General features: G+C 39.6%; 1 protein-coding gene across 1 annotated transcript in view; it reads left to right on the plus strand.

Moving 5' to 3' along the window:
• The window catches only part of WWTR1 (WW domain containing transcription regulator 1), a 127147-nt gene that overhangs the window by 94952 nt on the left and 9734 nt on the right, over nucleotides 1-22461 (plus strand). Inside the window, exon 4 of the mRNA XM_037842915.1 lies at nucleotides 8321-8523. Within this exon, the coding sequence (XP_037698843.1) occupies nucleotides 8321-8523 (203 nt within the window). The remainder of the gene's footprint in view (nucleotides 1-8320; nucleotides 8524-22461) is intronic.

Consider the following 22461-nt stretch of genomic DNA (forward strand, 5'->3'; position numbering starts at 1 on the left):
TTTAAATAGTGAAATCACCAACAAAAAGCACAAAAATGCAAAAGATGTGGTACTAAGTATAAAAAACGTGGTACCATGAAAAGGACACTTGTTTGCAGTTGGAGAGCTGAAACAAGAAAGCCGAGTGCCACCTTGTTCAGCCTCAGCTTTGAGCGTGTATTTGGAGATGCAAAATTTTTGCCACTCTGGGCATGCCTGCAAATGACTGTGAAAGTGCTACAAGTGTTGATTTGGGGGTTACAAATCAAATTTAGCAAGGAGATGAATCTGAAAATAATGAGGATTGCCTATATGTGTGTGTGTTTGTTTTTTTTTTTTAATCTTCATTTTATTGAGATATATTCATATACCACGCAGTCATACAAAACAAATCGTACTTTCGATTGTTCACAGTACCATTACATAGTTGTACATTCATCACCAAAATCAATCCCTGACACCTTCATTAGCACACACACAAAAATAACAAGAATAATAATTAGAGTGAAAAAGAGCAATTGAAGTAAAAAAGAACACTGGGTACCTTTGTCTGTTTGTTTGTTTCCTTCCCCTATTTTTCTACTCATCCATCCATAAACTAGACAAACTGGAGTGTGGTCCTTATGGCTTTCCCAATCCCATTGTCACCCCTCATAAGCTACATTTTTATACAACTGTCTTCGAGATTCATGGGTTCTGGGTTGTAGGTTGATAGTTACAGGTATCCACCACCAGCTACCCCAATTCTTTAGAACCTAAAAAGGCTTGTCTAAAGTGTGCGTAAGAGTGCCCACCAGAGTGACCTCTCGGCTCCTTTTGGAATCTCTCTGCTACTGAAGCTTATTTCATTTCCTTTCACATCCCCCTTTTGGTCAAGAAGATGTTCTCCGTCCCACGATGCCAGGTCTGCATTCCTCCCCGGGAGTCATATTGTGTGTGTTTTTTTAAAATAGACTTTATCTTTTAGAATAGTTTTAGATTTACAGAACAATTAAGAAGACAGTAAGAGAATACCCATGTATCCCTTACTTGGTTTCCTCTATTATTACGTCTATGTTAGTTTGGTACATTTGTAACAATTAATGAGCCAGTACTGATACATTATTATTAGCCAAAATCCAAATGTTATTTAGATTTCCTTAGCTTTTACCCAGTGCCCTTTTTCTGTTCCAGGAGCCCATTCAGGACACTGCATTTCCTTTTCTTGTGTCTCCTTAAGCTCCTCTTGGCTGTTACAGTTTCTCAGACATTCCTTGTTTTTGATGACCATGACAATTTCAGTTTTGAGTAGTCCTGGTCAGATATATTGTAGAATGCCCCTCTGCTGGAATTTGTCTGATGTTTTTCTCATGATTAGACTGGAGCCATGGGTTTTGGAGAGGATGCAGAATTAAAGTGTCATTTTCATCACATCATATCAAGGATACATATTATCAACATGATATATCACTTGACACTGACCTTGGTCACATGATTGAGGTAGTGTTTGTCAAGTTTCTCCACTATAGAGTTACTCCCCTCCCCCTTTCCATCCCGCACTCTTCGGAAGGAAGTCATATGTGCAGCCCACACTTCAGAAGGGTGTTATGCTCCAGTCCTTGAGGAAGCTGTATCGATATAAATTATCTGGAATTCTCCTGCATATGAGATTTATCTCTTCTCCCTAGTTTATTTACTCATTCAATCATTTATTTATATGAATATGGACTCCTGGATATTAAATTTTTATTAAACTAATAAATCACAGTCAATAACATTGTTATTGATGGAACAGAAGGACTGTTGGGGAATGGGTAATTGGAAGTGAAAAAAAGTCTTGGAGTGCTTGGGGAAGCATGTGGACAGAACCACATATTTTTAAAAGTTCGACTTAAACTGCCAAGAATAGAGCTACCTCAGCTGAGAACTTTGTTGTCAAAGGAAAGAGGAGGCAGAGAATGGGACTATTGAACTATCGTAACTATTGAACTATCGATATTCTTCTTTGCCCTCCCCAGGCTCATGTGTGAATTGGGAAGAAGGATTTGAAGGGGGTGATTTTTGTGTCTTTCTAGGGCTCAGAGATTGCTTTTAGCCATTGTGCACTGGCTGTGCTTTCCATAATCGACTCTGAGCCAGCCCCATCTAGTCCTGTGATGGTTTTTATATTTGGGGCTATGGTTATGGTTCTGTTTTCTTGATGTGGCATTGTGTGGGTATGTGTGTGCGCACGTGTGTGCACACGCGGATAACCAAAGCATATTTAAAAAGGAGGGAAGCAAGCCCAGGACACAGAAAAGCAAGCCACGGAACCTCTCCAAGGCCAAGAAGACATTTGTCAAACATTCCAGGAGGCGTGCTGGACAGCCTCTGATTCCCTGGCCTCCCTCATCGTCTGAGCTCCTGGCTCAGGGAAACTGCCAGAGTACTTTTTCTAGGAGCTGTCACTCTGTTTTCTGATGCTGGAAAAAGCAAAAGTTCAGGAGCCAAGTCTTTGCCTTTTCCATGTTTGCTTTCTATATAGCAAATGATGTGCATGCTTAGAACTGAGTTCAGGTACCTGCCTGGTCTTACACGTCGTCCCAGGCTTTGTGGAAATGACCGAATGTGTTTGCTGAAATGGGACAGAGGGTGCATTCGTGTCCATTGTGCTGGGCAGCATTCACCAGAGGGTCACAACCAATGTGAATAACCCACCTCCCTCTTCCCATGTTTGCTTCACCATAGAGTTACCAAGGACACAGTCATTGAATCAAAAGGGTGTTCATGTGTCAGATGTTGTAGGGTTTGCTGTTGTTTTCTTTTATACTGAATACTACCAATTAAATGTTTCTGGTCACATATCTGCAGAGCATGGTTATATCTATTCCCAAACCTAGAAAAGAAAGTCAGTTACCCCCCACTCCCCAAAAAAGATGAAAACAGTAAAAAATAAATTCTGCCTCTCTTAGAAGGAAAAAAAGTCCCTGTTTTGGTTCTGATGCATTTCTGCCTCACTGAAGAAATCTTCTGTTTGGGTTATTCCTTTCTGTGGGGACAGCAGAGGTCTAGAACTGACGAGGCCTCTAGTCTTTCTGAGGTGGTTTATGGCAGTCTGCCCTTAATCCGGCTTGGCTTCGGATGCAGCATTTGGGATACTCTACCCCACCCCACCCGTCTTTAACTGAACTATTGTTCTTTCCCTAAAATGTGGTGGAATATTATCCCAGGGAGTATTTTGTTCATTGCAAATTTGGATGTTTTGCCTTCCTGTGCTCTCCTGAGGGCCTCTCTGTTTAGCTGGGCCCTGGGCCCCTCTGTCCGTCCATTGTCTTTGAATGGCTAACGTAAGTGGTGGTTTTTTAAGGACCTCAACCACCAGTTGAAGCTCATGACCTTCTATCTCAGAGAAGGCTGACTAATGATTTGAATTACAGAACTGGGGGGAACAGAATGGCAGGTTGAAATGTGGACATGGAGTTAGGATACCTGGCTTGTAGGCTACGGACTACTTTTGTGACCTTGACCATATTTCACTTTTTCTTTGGGTATTGGTTTCTTCATGTTGCACCAGATGGGCTCTCAGCTTCACTGATCTTGATTATATTCTAAACCTTATTTGTTGTTTTTCAAATAAATTTAGGGTTACCCCCTTTCATTCCACTAAGAAAATGTTGAATTTGTCATTGCCATGTGTTTGTGTTGATAAAATTGTACAGAGAAAGTCCTAGGGGCCCCTCACAGCCAACATAACCATGTCCTCTTATTTCCTCTTTTGAAACTTGAAATCCTCGCCAAAGCAGCTGACCCAGATAGCCAATCAAGCCCTTAGTTCATTACCTTCGAACCAATACAAAATAAAACCCACCTGCCCTAACACAGCCCCTATAAGAGGGATAAACCCTTGTCCAATCGATAGGAGTCAAGCTAACTTCCTTTTTACATCTATAAAAATCGTTTGCTACCCCTAGAACCCTGAAGCTACTTTGGTCCTTGCTTCCTTTGCTGCAGCAAATAAAGCAGTGTCCCAAATAAAATGCTGTAGTTTGCAAACTTGACTCTGATTTGTCTTTCACAGTTTTGTGTTTTTACTTTTATATTAGCTTTACATAAGTAATTAATGCATGTGGGCGAACTTCAAACAGTACAGTAAAGGGAAAGGAAGATCTCCTCCCATCCCTGACACCCGGTTTCCATTACATAGGCACCCACTCTTAGCAGTGTCTTGTATGTCCCCCCAGAGAGATTTGGTGCAATAATATGCCACTCCCTTTTCTAACCATAACAGTAGCATGCCCATACATATGGTTCTGCCTCTTGGGGTTTTTTTTTTCCCCTCTCTGAACAATGTTTCTTAGCTGTTGTTTCATGTAAGTACCTATTGAGCTACCTAGAATTCCTCTGAATGGATGGACCACGAATACTGCAATGAATATTCTCATACCAACTTTTCGGTTGGTGTGTGCTTTGCTCTGAAAACAAAGCCATTGACTAATCCATTTTTTTCCAGTCTCTACAGTTAATAACCAGAGATGTTTAGTCTGAATGGTCAAATCTAAATTAAGTGGGGAAAAAACCAACATCTCCACCTTTTCTCTCTTTAGATGTCTCTACAAAGGCTGATGTTTTTTTTTTTTAAATTCAGTTTTATTGAAATATATTCACATACCATACAGTCATCCATGGTCTACAATCAACTGTTCACAGTATGATCATATAGTTATGCATTCATCACCACAATCTATTTCTGAACATTTTCCTTACATCAGAAAGTTTCAGAATAAGAATAAAAAATAAAAGTAAAAAAAGAACACCCAAACCATCCCCCCCATCCCACCCTATTTGTCATTTAGTTTTTATCCCCATTTTTCTACTCGTGCATCCATACACTAGATAAAGGGAGTGTGATCCACAATGTTTTCACAATCACACTGTCACCCCTTGTAATCTACATTGTTATACAATCGTCTTCAAGAGTCAGGGCTACTGGGTTGGAGTTTGGTAGTTTCAGGTATTTACTTCTAGCTATTCCAATACATTAAAACCTAAGACGTGTTATCTATATAGTGCATAAGAATGTCCACCAGAGTGACCGCTCGACTCCATTTGAAATCTCTCAGCCACTGAAACTATTTCATCTCATTTTGCATCCCCCTTTTGGTCAAGAAGATATTCTCAATCCCATGATGCTGAGTCCAGATTCATCCCTGGGAGTCATATCCTGCATTGCCAGGGAGATGTACACCTCTGGGAGTCGGGTCCCACGTAGCGGGGAGGGCAGTGAGTTCACCTGCTGAGGTGGCTCAGTTAGAGAGAGAGAGGGCCACATCTGAGCAACAAAGAGGTACTCAGGGGGAGACTCTCAGGCACAATTATATGCAAGTTTAAGGGCTGATGTTTTTAAGACTAGCAAGGGTGTGGTTTCGGAAGAGCTGTTCTCCAAGAATCAACTCCCCCAGATAAGGATTCAGACATTAATAAGATCTGCTGGGAAGTATTTGGTTGCTGCATGGAGTTAAGTAACAGAGTAGACCTGGTGCAGCATTTTGCACACTGACAAGGGCAGTCTGTCTAAGCCAATGAAGACAGCTCTGCTGTAATTTATTTATATTTTCAGTAAGTTACCAGACCAGAATCATTTTTTTAAATTTTTTGAAGTATCTGAGTTATGAAAATTAATATAAGGTTAATAATTTGTGATTTTCAAGTCTCTTTTTTTCTAATCTGGGGATTTCTGATTTTGGAAATTTCAATTATATATTTATCTTGTCTGATTGACACAAATAGGCATCATTTTTGTCTATAGAAATTGTATAAGAAAAGTAGCATATTTGAGCATTTTTTTCTCAGAAGGCTCAGAAATGTCTGTACTTTGAAATGATCACCATTTTCCCATTATTTCTCCCTCCCCTGGCCTGAAATATGTTTTATGAATTAAGCCTTTCTGGATATATGGATTTTGTTTTACTGAATCTGTGTTTAAGAGAACTTTTCCCCATTGACACTGTATGTCAGTCCCTGACCTCCTACCCAAGTCCTTCAAATAGAGATTCTAATTTTCCTAACAATCTATAGAAATGAAATACTCATTTCAGTTATTTTAGTGTCAATCATGACCGGGAGGTATTTGTTTTGTTTTGTTTCTGCTTTGAAACTAAGAACGTAAGAAATGCCCAATAATTGGTTTCATTCCTTCATCATATCAATTACTGAGCTACTCCTGTGTGCCTGGAGCTGAGATATTTTTGTTTTTTGGTGGTGGGCTAACTTTGAAAGGGAAACCTAAAATACTTAGGCAGTATTCTCCAAATATTCTTACCTTCCCCTTTAGCAGCTTGGTTTTGAGCAGAGAGTTGTAAATCTAGCTGGAACCCCCTTGAACCCTTCCTATTTGTAACCTGAATGACCTCTGGGCCCGGATCCTGTGTCGATGACCTGCTGTGTGAACAGCCCCTCCTTGTGATCGAAGGCAGGTGGTTTAGAGGGTTGATCTCGGTTTCAGCAGTGGTTCCTGTTCTTCAGGCTAAGGTGTGGCAGAGGACAGTTGACAGAGCAGGTGGACAGGGTGTCAGGGACCTCGCTTTTGGCTCTGGTTCTGCCTGCCACTAACCAGGACATGTCCCTCCACCCCTCTGGGTGATGGTCCCTCTTTCATTAAATAAAGGGACTGGACTAGGTGATCTCTGAAGTTCCTTACACAGCTCAATACTCAAATGCTCCACAAACCACATGTAAAAAATCCTCTCATTCCTTTACATATCCCTTCCATGTACCCATTAGTTCCTGTGAGTGCAGTAGCTGTTTATTCAGTTTCAGGCCCAGTGCTTGGCACACAGTGGGAATGTAATAAATGTTTGAATGAGTATATTAATAAAACATGAATATATTTACCCCACCCTGACCTGGGGAGATCATTGCCATGGAATTCTTCCTCAAGGAAACCCGTTCTTCTATAGAAAATCTAAAGTGTTGGTACCGTCTTTCAAATATGTACGTACACAAATATATGTTCACACACATTCATTCATGTATACATACGTATATACATGCATATATATTCCAGAATCTAGCCATGTGATTCTGTTTGTGCAAAATCCACTTTTTTGAACTAGCCACAACAATTAATTCCTGGACGCCAGACCAGAATTAGCTAGACCTTTTACCCTCTATTGTTAATGCAGCACTAATTTCTGCCTTCCTTGAAACGTGGAATATACATTCATTTGACACATGGTTAATTGGGCTACTTTAAAATTTGTTTAAGAAAATTTGTTTACACAATGTGTTTCCATATAATATCCATATGTGGATATCCAAGATCTAAAATATGTGTCTTTTGGACTTTAAGTGAAATATGCCAATAATTTTATTTTTTAATGGTAGTGCTACCAAATTTAGCAAAAATTGAGTTCTTTTCCCAGAAATGAAGTGAGCATATAAAATTATACCTTGTCTTTGGCCCTGATCTCGACGCAAATAGATGGGAAAGCATGGCTTTCTCTATTACAGTTAACCAAATTTGCCTGGGAAGCCATTTTGGAAAAACTAGCACTTTTTAAAATGAATTTTCTGTGGGGATGCTGATTATAGAATTTATTGAAGGATTTAAACATTATTTTCTTAAATGAAGCTCTGCATGCTGATATTTAAAATGTTGGTTAAATTCCAATAAAGAATTTTTTAAAGTTTAAAACACTACTAGTGCCTTTATCTAGTCACAAATATGATTGACATTTTTATGCAATTTCTGTCTCATTAATTTTTTCCTTTGCAAAAATAGAAACATTTTTTCTTAATCAGATATTTGTTCCTAAGCTTAACTCATGATTCTTTGGGGCACTCTTTTTTAACAAAGCATTTACAGGTACTGATTGTGTGTGGGTTTCTGTTCTAGGTGCTGTGTTTTACATGTTGCTTATCAATTATTTTATCCATCCTATATATCATTATGAAACCACCATGTATTGATAATCTAATCCCCTTCTACCATAAAGGTTCAGATTGTCTCAGAAAGTGCACACACACCCAAATGTCCTGGTGAAATTATCTCATAAGTCATGGTAACTTTTGTGGAATTTACTTCTGTCCCTTATGTTCTGTTTAAGACTTTGAAATGTACTCCAAACATAGGGAGGTATGAAATAAGATTTTTAACCGAACACAAAATCTGAGACCAGATGAATCAGGAGTGGGGCCAGTATCTGAGTTTGCATGAATTGAATTAAGGTAATAATTGCTTCAACAGTAATGATTAACAATAAAGCACTTTGGAGGGAATGTCCGGAGTCTGTACTCCAAAGCACAGAGCATTCTCATGGTCTCTTTTTGATAAGGTGCTGTAGGTCCCAGCCATTAATCTCCTGTCTGTTCTTCCCTTCTATAGTGATGAATCACCAACACCAGCAGCAAATGGCACCCAGCACCCTCAACCAGCAGAACCACCCTACTCAGAACCCACCAGCAGGGCTCATGAGCATGCCCAATGCGCTGACCACTCAGCAGCAGCAGCAGCAGAAACTGCGACTTCAGAGGATCCAGATGGAGAGAGAGAGGATTAGAATGCGCCAAGAGGAGCTCATGAGGCAGGTATGGTCTTCTGTGGTGCCTGAGGGGGGTTCCAAGGCTCGAGGTTCTTTGGTTCTAAGACTAATGGGTAGGTAGGGGTTTGCCATCAGAGTAAATCTTCCTGCTCTAGAAGTATTAAAGGCCTCAAGTCCTACTCCAAACCTCAGGAATGGAATCTAGTTTCTTCTCCCAGCATTTTGTGTGAGCTGTCATTCAGAGCCAATCTATGAGTATAAAGACTAGCTCTTTTAGCATGACTGCCTTTGGCTTCCACTGCTAGTCTTTAGAAGAGAAAATGGAGGGAAAAGAGCATGTTCCATTTATCAATTGCTGTGTAACAAGTTATCCTGAAACTTAATGGCTTAAAACAAAAGCCATTTTATTATATCACGTGATTTTGTTGGTCAGGAGTTTGGATAGGGCTCAGTTGGGCTATTCTTTCGCTCTGCATGGTATTGACTGAGGTCACTTGGTGGTTTTCAGCTAGCAGGTGGACTGGTCTGGAATGTCTGAGATGACTTCACTCAAATGTGTGGCACCATGGTGGGGACAGCTGGAAGACTGGTCTTAGCTGGGACTAAAGCCTGGAGCATCTGTACATGGTATCTCCCGCATGGAAGCCTCAGGGTAGTGGGGCCTATCACAGAGCAGCTCAAGTCTCCTGGAGAGATTGTTCCAAGAGACAGGCAGTAGAAGCTGCTAGTTTCTAAGGGCCTGGCTCTGGAAACCATCACAGAGTCACTTTTGCTGTATTGTCTTGATCAAAGCAGTTACAGAACTCACCCAGATAAAAGCAGAGAGTGGAGGGGACATTCCTTGGAAGGGATAATAAAGAATCTGCAGCCGTCTTTGATCCACTGTAGAGTATCAGAAAGGATTAGGGGCAATTGAAGGGTAAATGAGAAACGAAATGGTTTGTCTTATGGACTATGATATGAGTGCTCTGCACAACTGTCTGGGTGTTGGTCGACTTGCCTTTTTGCCACACTTCATTCATTCATTTTTTCAGCCCATCAACAATGTTGCTATGTGTCCACAGTGGGTCAGACCCAGTGCTAAACTTCAAAAAATGAATAAAAGAGAATCCCTGAAAGAACCTATAGTTTTCTCACTGCTTCAGTGGCTTGGTCTTACGGAAGAGCAGAATTCTTTCTTCTGTGTTGCAAAACTAATGTAATCCATGTTTGCAGATCTCATGAATTTTGCTGGCTACATTTTGGGGAGGAAAGCATCAGTTTATTATTCTAATTCTTCAGACTTGACTTTATGACTCACTCGGAGCAAGACACATGTGTACCTTCCTTTCACTGGTTTAAGAAAATAAGTAGTTTAACTGTTCCAGAGAAGGGAAACATTCCTTTTTTTTAGTTATGTATTGCTTTCAAAAATATACATTGACTTCCATAAATGAATAATGTATTTCTTATCAAATTGTAGGGCATAGGTATCTATACTGTGTGTGAATTAAATAAAGTACATGGTGAATGAAAACCATTTCTTAGACATAGTCTTTGAAAATGAGGGAAATGAATATAATTTGTGCTTTGTTATCTAGTTGAACTTTCCTCTAAATCTGAAGAATACAACTTTGTAATATAACTACAGTTATGCTTTACCCTGAGGATTTGTCTGAACTTTCATTTCAGGGTAACAGTTGTTTATATTGTTTTTAGAAATATAGTATCATGTTTCTTTGTGGGAAATAATTGTATTACTGTTTTCTGTCTTTGGATAATAATTCTATTTGGAAAAATGTTTCTGTTTTATGATGTAGAGTAAATTAAACAAGTATTATGGTAGAATTTATAAATTCTTTCTTAGTTTTATATTTGAATGAGTGCTAATGAGTTGTTTTTTTTTAACACAAAGCTGTGACCATTCTGTGAAGAATGATTTGTTTTTCTGTTCCTGCCACTTTCTGGGTTTTTCTTTCTCCTCCCCACCTCCTTCTTTCCCACAGAAAGTATTTTCTGAAAAGGGGTGGAGAGAAGTGGCCCAAATTGTTTCCTTTTTACAAACCGTAGGTGCCTTTGAACCAGAATGAAATATCGATGGTTCGTATTACAGAAATGCCAACCAAGTTCCTGAGATACTGATCCTTAAAAGAACGTGGAGCATTTTGCTGCATAATAGTGAGCAATTCCACTGTATAGAACAGCAGCAAGAAAACACTGTCCAGATTTTGCTAAGGAGAGAGGCTCACATAGTGACTCTGTGTGTGTGTGTGTGTGTGTGTGTGTGTGTGTGTGTATGTATGTGTGTGTGTGTAGTTATGGGGAGGAGATGGAATGAATGATCCTGATGTCTTCTTATCTTCATTGAGGAGTGCGGGAAAAAAGTCTAAATAGACGTTTTAATTGTTGAAGTTTTTTCCCCACTCAGAAAAAACTTCCCCTAATTGTCAAAGGTATTATTTAAGGCCCTACAATAGATGGTATTGGAGTGTTCTTTGATAGTTCTCTGGGATGTTGGCCAAGATGCCTGATTATTCACATGTGGATTATGTGTATCATCTTGGTGAGGTTTTTTACTTGTTCTTTTGGTCATTTTCTGTCTTTCTGTTTATACCTAGGTAGGGAAATAGACTGGAAATAAAAATAATATTTTGCACACCTGTTCAGCTGCCTTCCAGCGTCTGGTAGAAGACGGTGGAAGTGGTGGGCCATGAAGGGTTCAAAGATTTTCTGTGTATTTCTGTTTGCTCCATCTCTCCCACTCCCGTGTCCTACGGAGTCAACAACCACCTAACTACCCTTTGTTCACAGGGCAGTTTCCAATTACCTGGCTTCCCACTTTGCTTGTAGGCAGACCATAGTTGTACACCCTGTTTTCTCAGGGTTCTTGCCTTCCAGGAGAGAGGCCCCATCCTTTGCTCTCTCTCTGCAGTAGGAAGGGAGGTTGGCAAAATTTAATAAGTAGATGACTTGTTCTCTAATTTTTGGGAAAACATCACTGCTCTTTATCATGCTCAAATGATACAATGAAACTGAAAAATACTTATAAACTGTTGTGTCTTTTATGCAGTTTCACTTCTTCTACGTCTTCCTCTTCCTGCCCTTTTTCCTCTGGGATAAAACAACTCCTCAATCCTACTTGCACAGTCTCATGTGTACTTTATCAAGCCAAGGGCTCATGGGTTAACTCATTTGCACTGAAATTGTGCCAGGATTTTCACAAAATGGATTTGAGGCAAATTTTATTACAAATCTACAGAGAACCTTCATTGTTTCAGGGTGGAAAATCATATTTCGTCCTTCTTTCCTTCCTTTAGGAGGAGTCCTACATTCACCCAACTAACATTTATTTAGTGGAAAAGCATAAAAGCATAAATGGAAACTGCTGCCTTCAAATAACTCATACTTTACCAGAAGAGCCAAAATAATGAAATCTAATCCAAACTGGTTGTTAGAAGGGTAAATTAAAATCATTTCCTACTTTATGGGATCCCAGTGGCTGCCATCGTTGACTTTTACTACCAGAGCTGAGACCAGACACCCCAGAGCACAGAGTTCTGTGGAAGTGAGGATAAGAGGCTTCTTTATTTCTCTGCAGTGGCCTCTCAGGCCACTAGGTATCTGAAGAGCTATGATATTAGGATCTTAAGGGCCAGCGAGGCTTGGCATCTCTACTGATTAGGAATCTTCTGAAGTAGGAGAGTTTCCTTAAAAAACGCTCCCTACAATCTAGCATGAGCTATTGTAGCAACAGAGTTCAGCTCCTTGTGTTTGATAATTGATGAATTATCTCGGAATGTGGCAGTTCCCCCTGGGTACTCCGTGCATAAGAGGATCCCAGCCAGTTCTGCAGCACAGAGCCCTGTTAGCAAACTGGATCTTTGCCTTCTTCCAACAGGCATCTGTCACAAACATGATGGAAAGTGGATTTTTGTGAAAGACATTCTCCACTGCCCACAATGATGAGAGTTTTATTTTTACTAAATTTTCCAAAGGATATGAGGCAGCTTCAGGTTCATCAAAGAAACTGGCAACCCTAGAAAAAGAGAAAGCTTTCTAAGTTGGTTTTATTTCTTGGTATCTTCATATTTTTTTGAAGATAAATTAGAATTTAGTTTGTGGGGTTTTTCCTTTTTAAGTAGAAAAATATAGCTGTTGTATTTTTAAAAACATAATTTACTGTTTTTTTTTTCCCTGATTAAGATAAAAGAAAGCATCATGCTAAGTGAAAGAAGCCATTCCAAAAAGCTAAAGATTATATGATTCCAATTATATGATGTTTTGGAAAAGGCAAAACTATAGAGATGAAGAGCAGGTGAATGGTTGCCAGGAGTTGGGGCTAGGGGGAGTGTTAACTGCACAGGGGCAGCACTAGGGAATTTTGTGGGGTGGGGGGTAAAGGTACAGCTCTGTAATTTGGCTGTGGTTGTTGTTTCATGATTCTATGCATCTGTCAATTTGACAGACTTACAGAAATGCACACCACAGAGTTAATTTTGCCACACATGAATTTAAAAAAATTATAATAAAATAAATAATCACATAAAAAGACAAAACATACATTCATTGTAGAATATAAGCAAAATACCCCAAAAAGAAGAAAATAATAATCACCCCATGTTCTTACCTAGCAAGAACTGCTATGAAGATGTTGGTGATTTCTTTCAGGCCTTTTGTGTGTATCTGTGTGTGTAATTTATTTTTTAGAACAAAATTGGTGGATGAACCTTGAAAACATCATGCAAAGTGAAATAAACCAGATGCAAAAGAACAAATATTATATGACTCCACTAATATGAAGTATCTAGAATGGGCAAAATAGAGACAGAAAGTAGAAGAGAAGTTACGAGGGGCTGAGGGAAGAAGGAAATGGAGAGTTATCGTTCAATGGGTACAGAGTTTCTGTTTGGGATGATGAAATAGTGTTGATAGTCAAACAACATTGTGAATGTAATTAGTCCCACTAAATTGTGCACTTAAAATTGGTTAAATTGATAAATTTTATTTATTTATTTCACCATAAATTTTTTTTTTTAAGTGAAAGAAATTAGGAGCATATTATAGTACTGTTTGGTAACTTCCCCTTTCTTAATATACTGGGAAATCATTTATTTATTCTGCATCAGTCATGGAGATTGTACTATGACTATGGATGTACCTATCTGAAGCTGCAGGGCTGTCTGGAATCCTTCCTACACCAGCATTGGACAAAAATTTTAAAATTAAAAACTTAAAAAAAATTTTAAATGAGTCATACAGGCCCACAATGACTATAGGATATTCTGCTGTTACTACTTAAAATTCAACACAGTATTTGTTCAGTATTGATACCATTTGAAAGCAGTGGGTTCTCTGCCTGATGCACTCAAATGCCCAATTCCTGAGAACCCGGGTTTCAAAGAGAGAAAGAGTTTATTGCTAAGCATGAAGCAGATCAGACAGCCTATCAGACTAAAGATGTCTCCCCAAACTGCAGTAACTCTGATAGTTTTATGGTATCAAAAGATGGGCAGGTTTTAGGATAATGAGCACAATGACTCAAGATGATGAGGTTAGAGATGATCTAATTATTGAGCATGTGCAGATTGATTAGTCACAGAACATATGTTAGAAATGGTAGCCATAGTATGATGATGGGCATGATTTTTAGTGTTATGATGAGTTGTAAGTCACTTATAGGTTAAAGTTTAAGCTACTGTGCATGTCAGGCCGATCAATTATGGTTAGATCCAGCTCTGTCTAGCAAGATAGTTTTGGATTTGGGTGGGTTAGTTCTGGACTGATTCAAGGCCCTTCATAGTAAACATTAGGAGCTGTCTTTAGTGATCATAAGACTCTAAAGTTGAAAAACAGGATAAGGGGGGGTACAAGTGAGGATCAGTCACAAAGTTTTTTACAATCGCAAGATAAAGGCTGTATAGTTGTACAATCATTATCAGAGATCAATGCAGCTGGATTACAGTTCAGAAATTTCAGGTATTTCCCTCTGTTTAGAAAGAAAAAAGAAATACCTATATAATGATTCAGTAATCATAATCCTTTCTTAAACCCTAATTTCTTGGTTACAGTATATTAAAGATTATGTTTGCAACTTTACCGAGTGAAATGGAAAATTGTTGTAACTGGTAAGAAATTGAGAAACAGGCTTCTCAGTCCCTGTTTACCCATCTAAAAGAACAATTCCTTGACAGGAAACAGACTCATGGCTTTATCTAGGGAGAGTATGTTGTTTTAATGCATGTATTTATTTAAATATAAAGCTGCAGGCCTTTTGGATTTTAACCCTGAAGACTTCCCATCAGCCCCCAGGGCCCAGAGGCAGTGCGTGGAGGAGCCTGTACCCTCTCTTGCCTCTTCTTCTGGTGCTGTGTTGTGGAGAAACCATTATTATTCCCAAACATATGCAGCCCTGTTTTTAGCCCCATCCTTTCCTTAATTGGGGTTGGTGGATAGGAGAATGCAGCGTGTCAAAAAAAAAAAAAAAAAAAAAATGCCAACTAAGCCCAGCCTCCGGTTGCCAGGGCAACAGGGACGAGGAAGGAAGGTTTGGGAGGAGGCCACTGAATCTCGTGGCGGTCTCACAGATTTCTGCTCTGCTTGACAGTCACTGCGGGGTCTGGCTGGCCGGTCTCCCGTGACCTTTCCTGACGGAGGGCTCTGTGGAGGGACACACCCTGCTGCCAGCAGAGCTGATCTGGGGGAAGCTTCTGAGGTCTGCTTTTTGTCATGTGAAGAATAGCTCTTTAGAAAGGCAAAAAGTGACCTATCATAGCAGATAATGAAGCATGAACGGTGGCTATTTCATAAAGAGTCTTTACTTCAGAACTTGGGACTACAATTTAATTTTTACAAAATTGTTTCATAGAATTACGGTCAAAGTTCATTTTGTCCAGCGCCTAGTCAATATATAAATCCCTCTGTACTTGCTAAGCTATGTAAGTTCATTTATCATTTATTTGTTCAACAAATGCTCTAGGCACTAAATGTACAGCAGAGAAAAGACAGACCTGGTCCCTACCTGCACAGAGCTTCCAGTCTAGCTCCCAACAAGTGTTCTATTTACCTACACATCCCAGAATTAATCCATTTCCTAAAATGAGTAGCATTCACTTGTTACTGAGGAATAAAACCAATTCTAGCCTTTTTAAAAGAACCCTTTTGAAAGGTGTTATTAATTGGACATATTTTTTAAATGGAGGTTTACTAAGTTTGCACAAAGGAAAAACAGCCTGTTTGTTCTGATTTTAGTTAAGATCACTGAGGTATGAAGGAAGATTCAATTTCAAAATCCATTCAGATTTTTTGTTTAAGTGAAGAGAGAGAACTGCCTAAATTGTAATGTTTTTCTTAACATGATTCTAAGGTACAACAGAAACAGAGTGTGGAGTAGCACAGATTGTTATATACTTCCTGAATTTAAAGAGCAATAAACAGGTCATGGATAATAATTATGGACTCAACAAATGTCTTCCCAAAAGTGTCAGTTTCAACTCTGTTCTTTTATAGTGACAGCCTGGCAGCTGAGCATGTGTGATGTACTTCAAACACGGAGGTTCCAGGAAATGTGACAATGAATTTCTAGAATCCCTTGGCACAAAGTTAAAAAGAGAATTACTTGGGAAGTCATTTTTGTTTTTGTTATGTTTTGTTTTTCTGTAAAAAAGGTAAATATTTCGGCATTCTACCTCTGAAGTCCCTCAGGGTTTGGGCAGAGAAAATAACTTCTCTGCACCAGAGTAACTATTTTAATGTTAGGATTTCGAAATATTTTCTTTATTTTTTTTTTTTCATTTGTTCCTACTCACTCCACCCTTTATAATTGAAACAATTCAATCTTCCATTTTTGTAGAATCCTTTCTTTCCTCCATACACATTTAAAACAAGCAGAGCACCCTCAGAAGAAGTGATTGTCATTTGTTCCCCTTTGAAGTACATTCCAGGGAGGGCAGTTGCTGGCCGGCAGGAGATGCTCTCAGCCGGGGACAGGCAGGGCTGCAGGATGCTTTCAACTGCTGTTTACTTTCTCACCTCCTCTGTTGATTTATTCCACAGGCAAGCTGCAGGCCAACGGGGAGCTGAAAGGAAAGGAGGTTTGAGGTTTGCTTCCAGGGACACCTTCAGTCTTTAAATCCGCATTTGTCTTCCACATCCCTTAGCCCTCCAGCTATTTTACACACCACTCCCTTCCCCAGATCTAGGAGAGGACTTTTTTTTTAAATTTTTTATGCCCACATGTAATTATTCATTTCAGAGAACTAGATGGTCTAACCACAAAGTCCAAAAGAGATTCTCAAGCCCTTATTTTGCAACAGTTTTTCCACCCCCAGCTTGGATGTCAAGAAAAAATAAAGTTGTGGTGGGGGAGGGTAGGGGTGGGGTTACCAGGCGCAGCTTGCCAGATCTTTCTGAGACTGGCCTTTAAAATGTGAACTTTGTAAGTTTGCTTGATGTGTTGTGAATTCCCAGGACACTAGCTCCACCCATATATGTTGAAGAGGATCATAGAATATGTCCAGTTCAATCTCTTTCCCAATTCAGGGAGGGAAACTATGTTCAGGACAGTTAAACAGGTCATATCATTATATCCTCCTCTAAACTGTCTGAGGTAAAGGGGTTGGTATTCCTGTTTTATGGCTGGGAAAACAGGCTCAGAGAAATGAAGTAACTGTAACTTGGCCAAGTCCCACAGCTAGTAGGTGAAAATTTGAGGTCTGCCAACCTCAACCCTTGTCTTTCCTCTCTCTGTGAGTCTGTTATTGTGTGGTGGCTATGAGAATAGGCTCTGGAGCCAGTCTGGCTCCACCAGTTATTAGCAACAGGATTCTGGGCAAGCTGCTTAACCTTTCCATGCTTTCCATGCCTCATTTTCCTCATTTATAACACTGAGACAATTGGGTCGTCATGAGGATTAAACAATATGGTACAGGGACAATTGGGTCGTCATGAGAATTAAACAAGATGGTACAGGTAAAACACTTCATAAGCAATAGACAGATATTAATTATCTTAGCCTCCCCAAACATTTAACATTATCAGTAGCTCATTTTATTGATTGCCTCAATGTACCAAGTTCTTTCTAGATATTCTTTCTAATCTTTATAACAGTCTGGCAAGTTAGGTCTTTTTAAGCCATCTGTTTTTCAAATGAACAATCTGTTAAGAAAGGTTGAGAATTTAGTACAAGGTATCACAACTAGGCAGTGGCTGAGCTGGGACTTGAACCCCAATCTGTCTAATTCTAAAGACAGTCTCTCCTCTGTGCCATGCTGCCTTTCCTGTGCTAGGCCCTGCACATGTCCCATATCACTTAACCCTCAAGTACTACCTGAGAATTCCAGGGGACAGAAGCCCAGAGAATTGAGAAGCAACCAGTTCCACCACTGAACAGACTACTAATTAGAAAGTCCTTTGTCTGTCTGGATCCTCCTCAAATCTGGGCTAGAAGATAACTTCCTTCTTCCATGTAACAGTCCATTTGTAGTTCTGAGAGCCTTGGTGTGCCCCTCAAGCCTCCACTTCTGGTTAAACAGTCCCCGGCTTCTTCATAGAACATGGCCTCCTGACCCCTCTCCATCCTGCTGTTTCTCTTTTGGTCACTCTTTGTAAGGACTGAAGTAAAGTGTTGAACACAGACCTGGACGTAGCCTTGTACATAAAGATTGACTGGAGGTGGGGAGGTCAGTTGGAATATCTAGAAAAGCAACACTGACCTGTTACTCGAGATGGAAAGGAAGTTTGGAGCATTAGAGATACTGGGGATTTGGAATCCACCAGCCTTAGCCCTCATACATCATTATTTATTATCTGTCTCCCTCTCTAGAACACTCCATGAGGGCAGGGATCCTGTCTGCCTTGTTCATTGCTGCATTATCCTTGCCACTTAGATCAGTACCTGGCACCTGGTAGTGCTCGATAGTGTGTTTTAGAATAAATATGAATGAATGAATTGTTGTGGGGCTGAGGAAGATAGCCGACTTAGATTTTGAGCTTCGATATGTGGGGACGGCATTAAGAGAAAAACCGAAGTTAAGAGGAAAAGCTGCTTTGGGGCCAGATGAGGCATGCCACGTCTGCATGTTGGGTTTCAGACACCAGGTAGCCACATTTCTTTAGGAGTTCAGGACTGGAAGGTGGAAGGTATTACCTTGCTGTGGCTGTGGTGGTCAGGGAAGGCATCCTGAAAGAAGTCAGGGAAGGCATCCTGAAAGAAATCCTTTAACAGAACCTCCAAGGATGGCTAAGATATTATATTGCTAGATGAAGGGAGACCCGAAGTATGAGGAGTCTAGAAAACTGAAGACTAGTTTGGGAGGATGGGGATGTTGGGAGTGAAGTGGGGGAGCAAGGAAATGTGACTAGACCTATTTAACTGGAGCGAAGGTGGGAGATTAGAGACAAACCAAGGGACATGGAGGTTCTGCACAGCTTAGCACTTCCGGTCAGCTTAGCACTTGTTATCCTGCCTACACTAGAGGGAACTGAGGACCTAGTGTGGGGTTGTGGCAGCCCGGCCACCAACTTTGAGAGTAGTCAGGGGAGCTGAGTCATGCCCTGGATCTGCCTTGGCCAACTGTCACCCCTCTCTATTTCCATATAAGTTAACTTAGTCCTGTGTCCACCTTTGTCTTTGCCTCAGCTGTTGGAATCCCATCAGTCTTGATGGCTGCTTCTTGGTCAAACTAAAGTCAGGTGTTTGCCTTTATTTCTGCACATGCAAGGACAGCAGATGTCATATGGCAGTCAAAATCATATTGGGTCTGGGGTTTAATTTTATACCTAAATTTAGCTTTAAAAATGCTAAAACAAAATACAAACAAACAAAAAACCCAACTTCCCTTGTTTGGTTGGGGATGTGTTTGTGAAGTCAGTCCTCTTATTTTAAAACCTTGGGTTTTGCACTGCTTTTTTTCTCCTTCAATTCATGAGCAGAAACAGAAAAATATTTCCTTTCAATTAAATGTCAGAATTTCTAAAGTGATAAGTGAAATGAAACTTCTCACCTTTCTCAGTTTTTATTAAAAACTAATCTCATACAGAAAAAGTTTACAAACCACTTCTTGGCAGCAAAATATTTGTTTTCTTAGTATTGCTCACCTATTGTGATGGATTTCACACTTAGGTTTAATCCTTCCAAGGTGATGGTTAACCAGGAAAAAGGGCCTCACCACTCAAAGTGGATCAGTTCCATACAGTTAGTGAGATTCTTAATTTAGTTTGTTTAGTTTGGGTTCTGCTTTTGTTTTTGGAGAATGGAATGCAGAACTTGAGGTAATAATAATTAGTTACTGTTTACTAAGTGGTCCCTTCTGCCAGGCACTGTTCTAAGCAACTTAAGTGCATTGCTCCACTGTATTGTCACAACAGTGGCGTGCTCATCACTGCCACTTTACAAATGAGGAAATTGAGAACAGATGCAGGGCCAGGGTTCAAATCCAAGCAATTTGGCCCCAGAATCCTTGTCCTGACCATTCTCTCACTGCTCTCCTGCCCATCTTTTGTGTTAAGAGCAGGGAAGAGTGCAGTGGGACCATAACCTTGGATGGAATTTGCACCTGGGTAGTTGGGATGTGTACAGTAGGCTATTATTTTGCTCATATTTGTGGTTAAAGGTGAAAATTGAAAATTCTTAGTACCTTTTTTCTTTTATTACTAATCACATTTAAAAATATTTTCATTTGAATTGCAGTAATGTTTTTGAATTTATTCATTGAGCAAATCTCTGTTGAGCATCTACTATATGCTTAGCAATGTTATAGGTAGTGAGGATACAGGAGTGAACAAGACAAATAAGGTCCCTTTGCTCATGGAGCTTATATTCTATTGGGAATGACAGCAAATGCATAAGTTGCTATGAAGAAAATTAATGCAGGGTAAGCGACAGAAAATGACACGGGCGAAGCTGTCGTAGACAGGGGTTGGAAAGGACCATCTTTGAAGAGATGACATTTGTAAGAGAGGCATCAAGTGAGGGAATATGCTTTGGGAAGATCTGAGGAGCACATCCCAGGCAGAGTGGGCAGCAGGGGCAGGGGCCCAGAGGTGGGAGGAGTGGCAGGAAATAAGGAGACTTGGGAGACAGGAGCAAGAGGGGGAGTGCTTCAGAGCCAAGGGAGAGAGGTGGGCAGAGCTGACCTCTTTGTGGGTTACAGTGAGGACCTGCCTCCAGATGGGAAAGGAAAGGAAGCAGGTGGGTTTGGAGCAAGGGACCACATGATCTTCACTTTGATTGCTGGGTGGTGTGGCTTGTGACCCAAGAATAATCTTGGATTAGCAACTTTCTAACAAGCCTATTTTTTTCTCACTTATTTAATTGTCATTTGAAGGTGAAAAATGATACTGTGAGTCCTCCATGGGCAGAATGAAGCGTTTCCTCTTAGGATGTCTTGCTGGTCAAGTTCCTCACAGTCATCAGGGAAACAACACTGATGCCAAAGAAGGGAACTTCAGTTTAGCTTTTATTTAAAGTCATAGGAACAAATGTGACATGGCACAGTTGAACATTTTCCCCAATCCAGTATAAGTTCTTCCAGCTTTGATTATTATAAATAGTCCTTTTGACATTTTTTTTAATATATATATTTAGCCACATGCAAGCATTATTTTAAAATCTGTATTGGATCAATTTGAAATATGCTAGGAATAAATTAAATGAAGAGGAAAATTTAGAACCGAATGTTTTATATCTAGTTTCTGATTTTTTTACAGTTAAATTTTTTTATTGTCATAATTATGTCATTACAGATGACAAATAGTTCATATATATTAGTTATATATTTATTTTTTAATCCAATGTTGTTCCAGAAACGAGTCATCTTATATTTAAATTCAGACCACCTGGATGTTACAAATTTATCCAGTCTTCTTAATACATATCATGATAAGACTTTGTCAAATATGAAGAAAAAAAGCCATCCTATCAATTTGTATGTTTAAAAGGGTATTTGTTTAGGGACAAATCCCTACATTGATCCAAAATGATTATGAATGGAATATTCTTGTTGAAGTTAATTTTTTGGATAATAAAGGTTACCACATGTGGGATTCTTGCATTTACAATTTATAAAAAAGAACTAAAAATTATGTCATTGAGGAGATGTTTTCAAACTGTGGTTTGGGTCAGGGTGTATGAGTGTGCGTGAGGATTGGCACTGGTGGATTCTAGGCTTTTCATGCCAGCTTCAATCAGACACTTCTTATTGTTCTCCAGGTAATTGTGGCTTGGAAAATAAGGTTTCCAAAGCACACTGCCGACCATGTAAAAAAAAAAAACTGTTAAAAATAATTTGATTTTTTTAGATTTATTCAACAAAGGTACTTCCAAGATTTGGGTTGTGGACTAAAATCACCTTTTAAAAAGTATCCACTATTTTCTTTTTTATGGATTACTGCATAAAATCTAAATCAGTTAAATATTCTGATTATTTGCTATCTGAATGAACAGAAGTGAACTAGAGGCCCTTTCTAGTCAGGGTATTTATTTCAGCTTAAGTTAACAATGCAGTTTCTTATCAATTGGGTCTCTCAGCATTTGTAAGAATCATGCTACCAAGTTCCTAGTAACAGTACAATGAACTCTAGTAACCGAAAGTTTTTATAGCTGATGACTTCACTAGGACTTGTCTAGACAGTAGTCACTCTCTAAAATCATGGCATGTTAGGGCTGGAAGAGATCTAACAAAGATACTGTTACTTAAATGGCCTAAATGTTCTGTTTGCCACTGTATCCAAGGTTTCGGGGTTTGAGGAATGGTGAGACCAATGACTTCAGCATGGAAAGTGGAAAACTGATAGGCATAAATATGGAGAAGGGCCTAACCTTGGTTTTGGATGCAAGTATAAACATACGGAAGTATTCTTCTTTGGAAGCAGCAGCGAGTTTGAAAGGAATTTGATATCTGGTCATGTTTGTCTAAATGGGAAGGACTCCCTGTAGGTTACACCTAGAGAAAGTAATTTTAGTCAAGGAATTCATAATCTTTCGGATTGAATTCTGCTTAACAAAGTA

The sequence above is a fragment of the Choloepus didactylus genome, chromosome 1, assembly GCF_015220235.1.
Source record: "Choloepus didactylus isolate mChoDid1 chromosome 1, mChoDid1.pri, whole genome shotgun sequence".
Taxonomy (NCBI): Eukaryota; Metazoa; Chordata; class Mammalia; order Pilosa; family Megalonychidae; genus Choloepus; species Choloepus didactylus.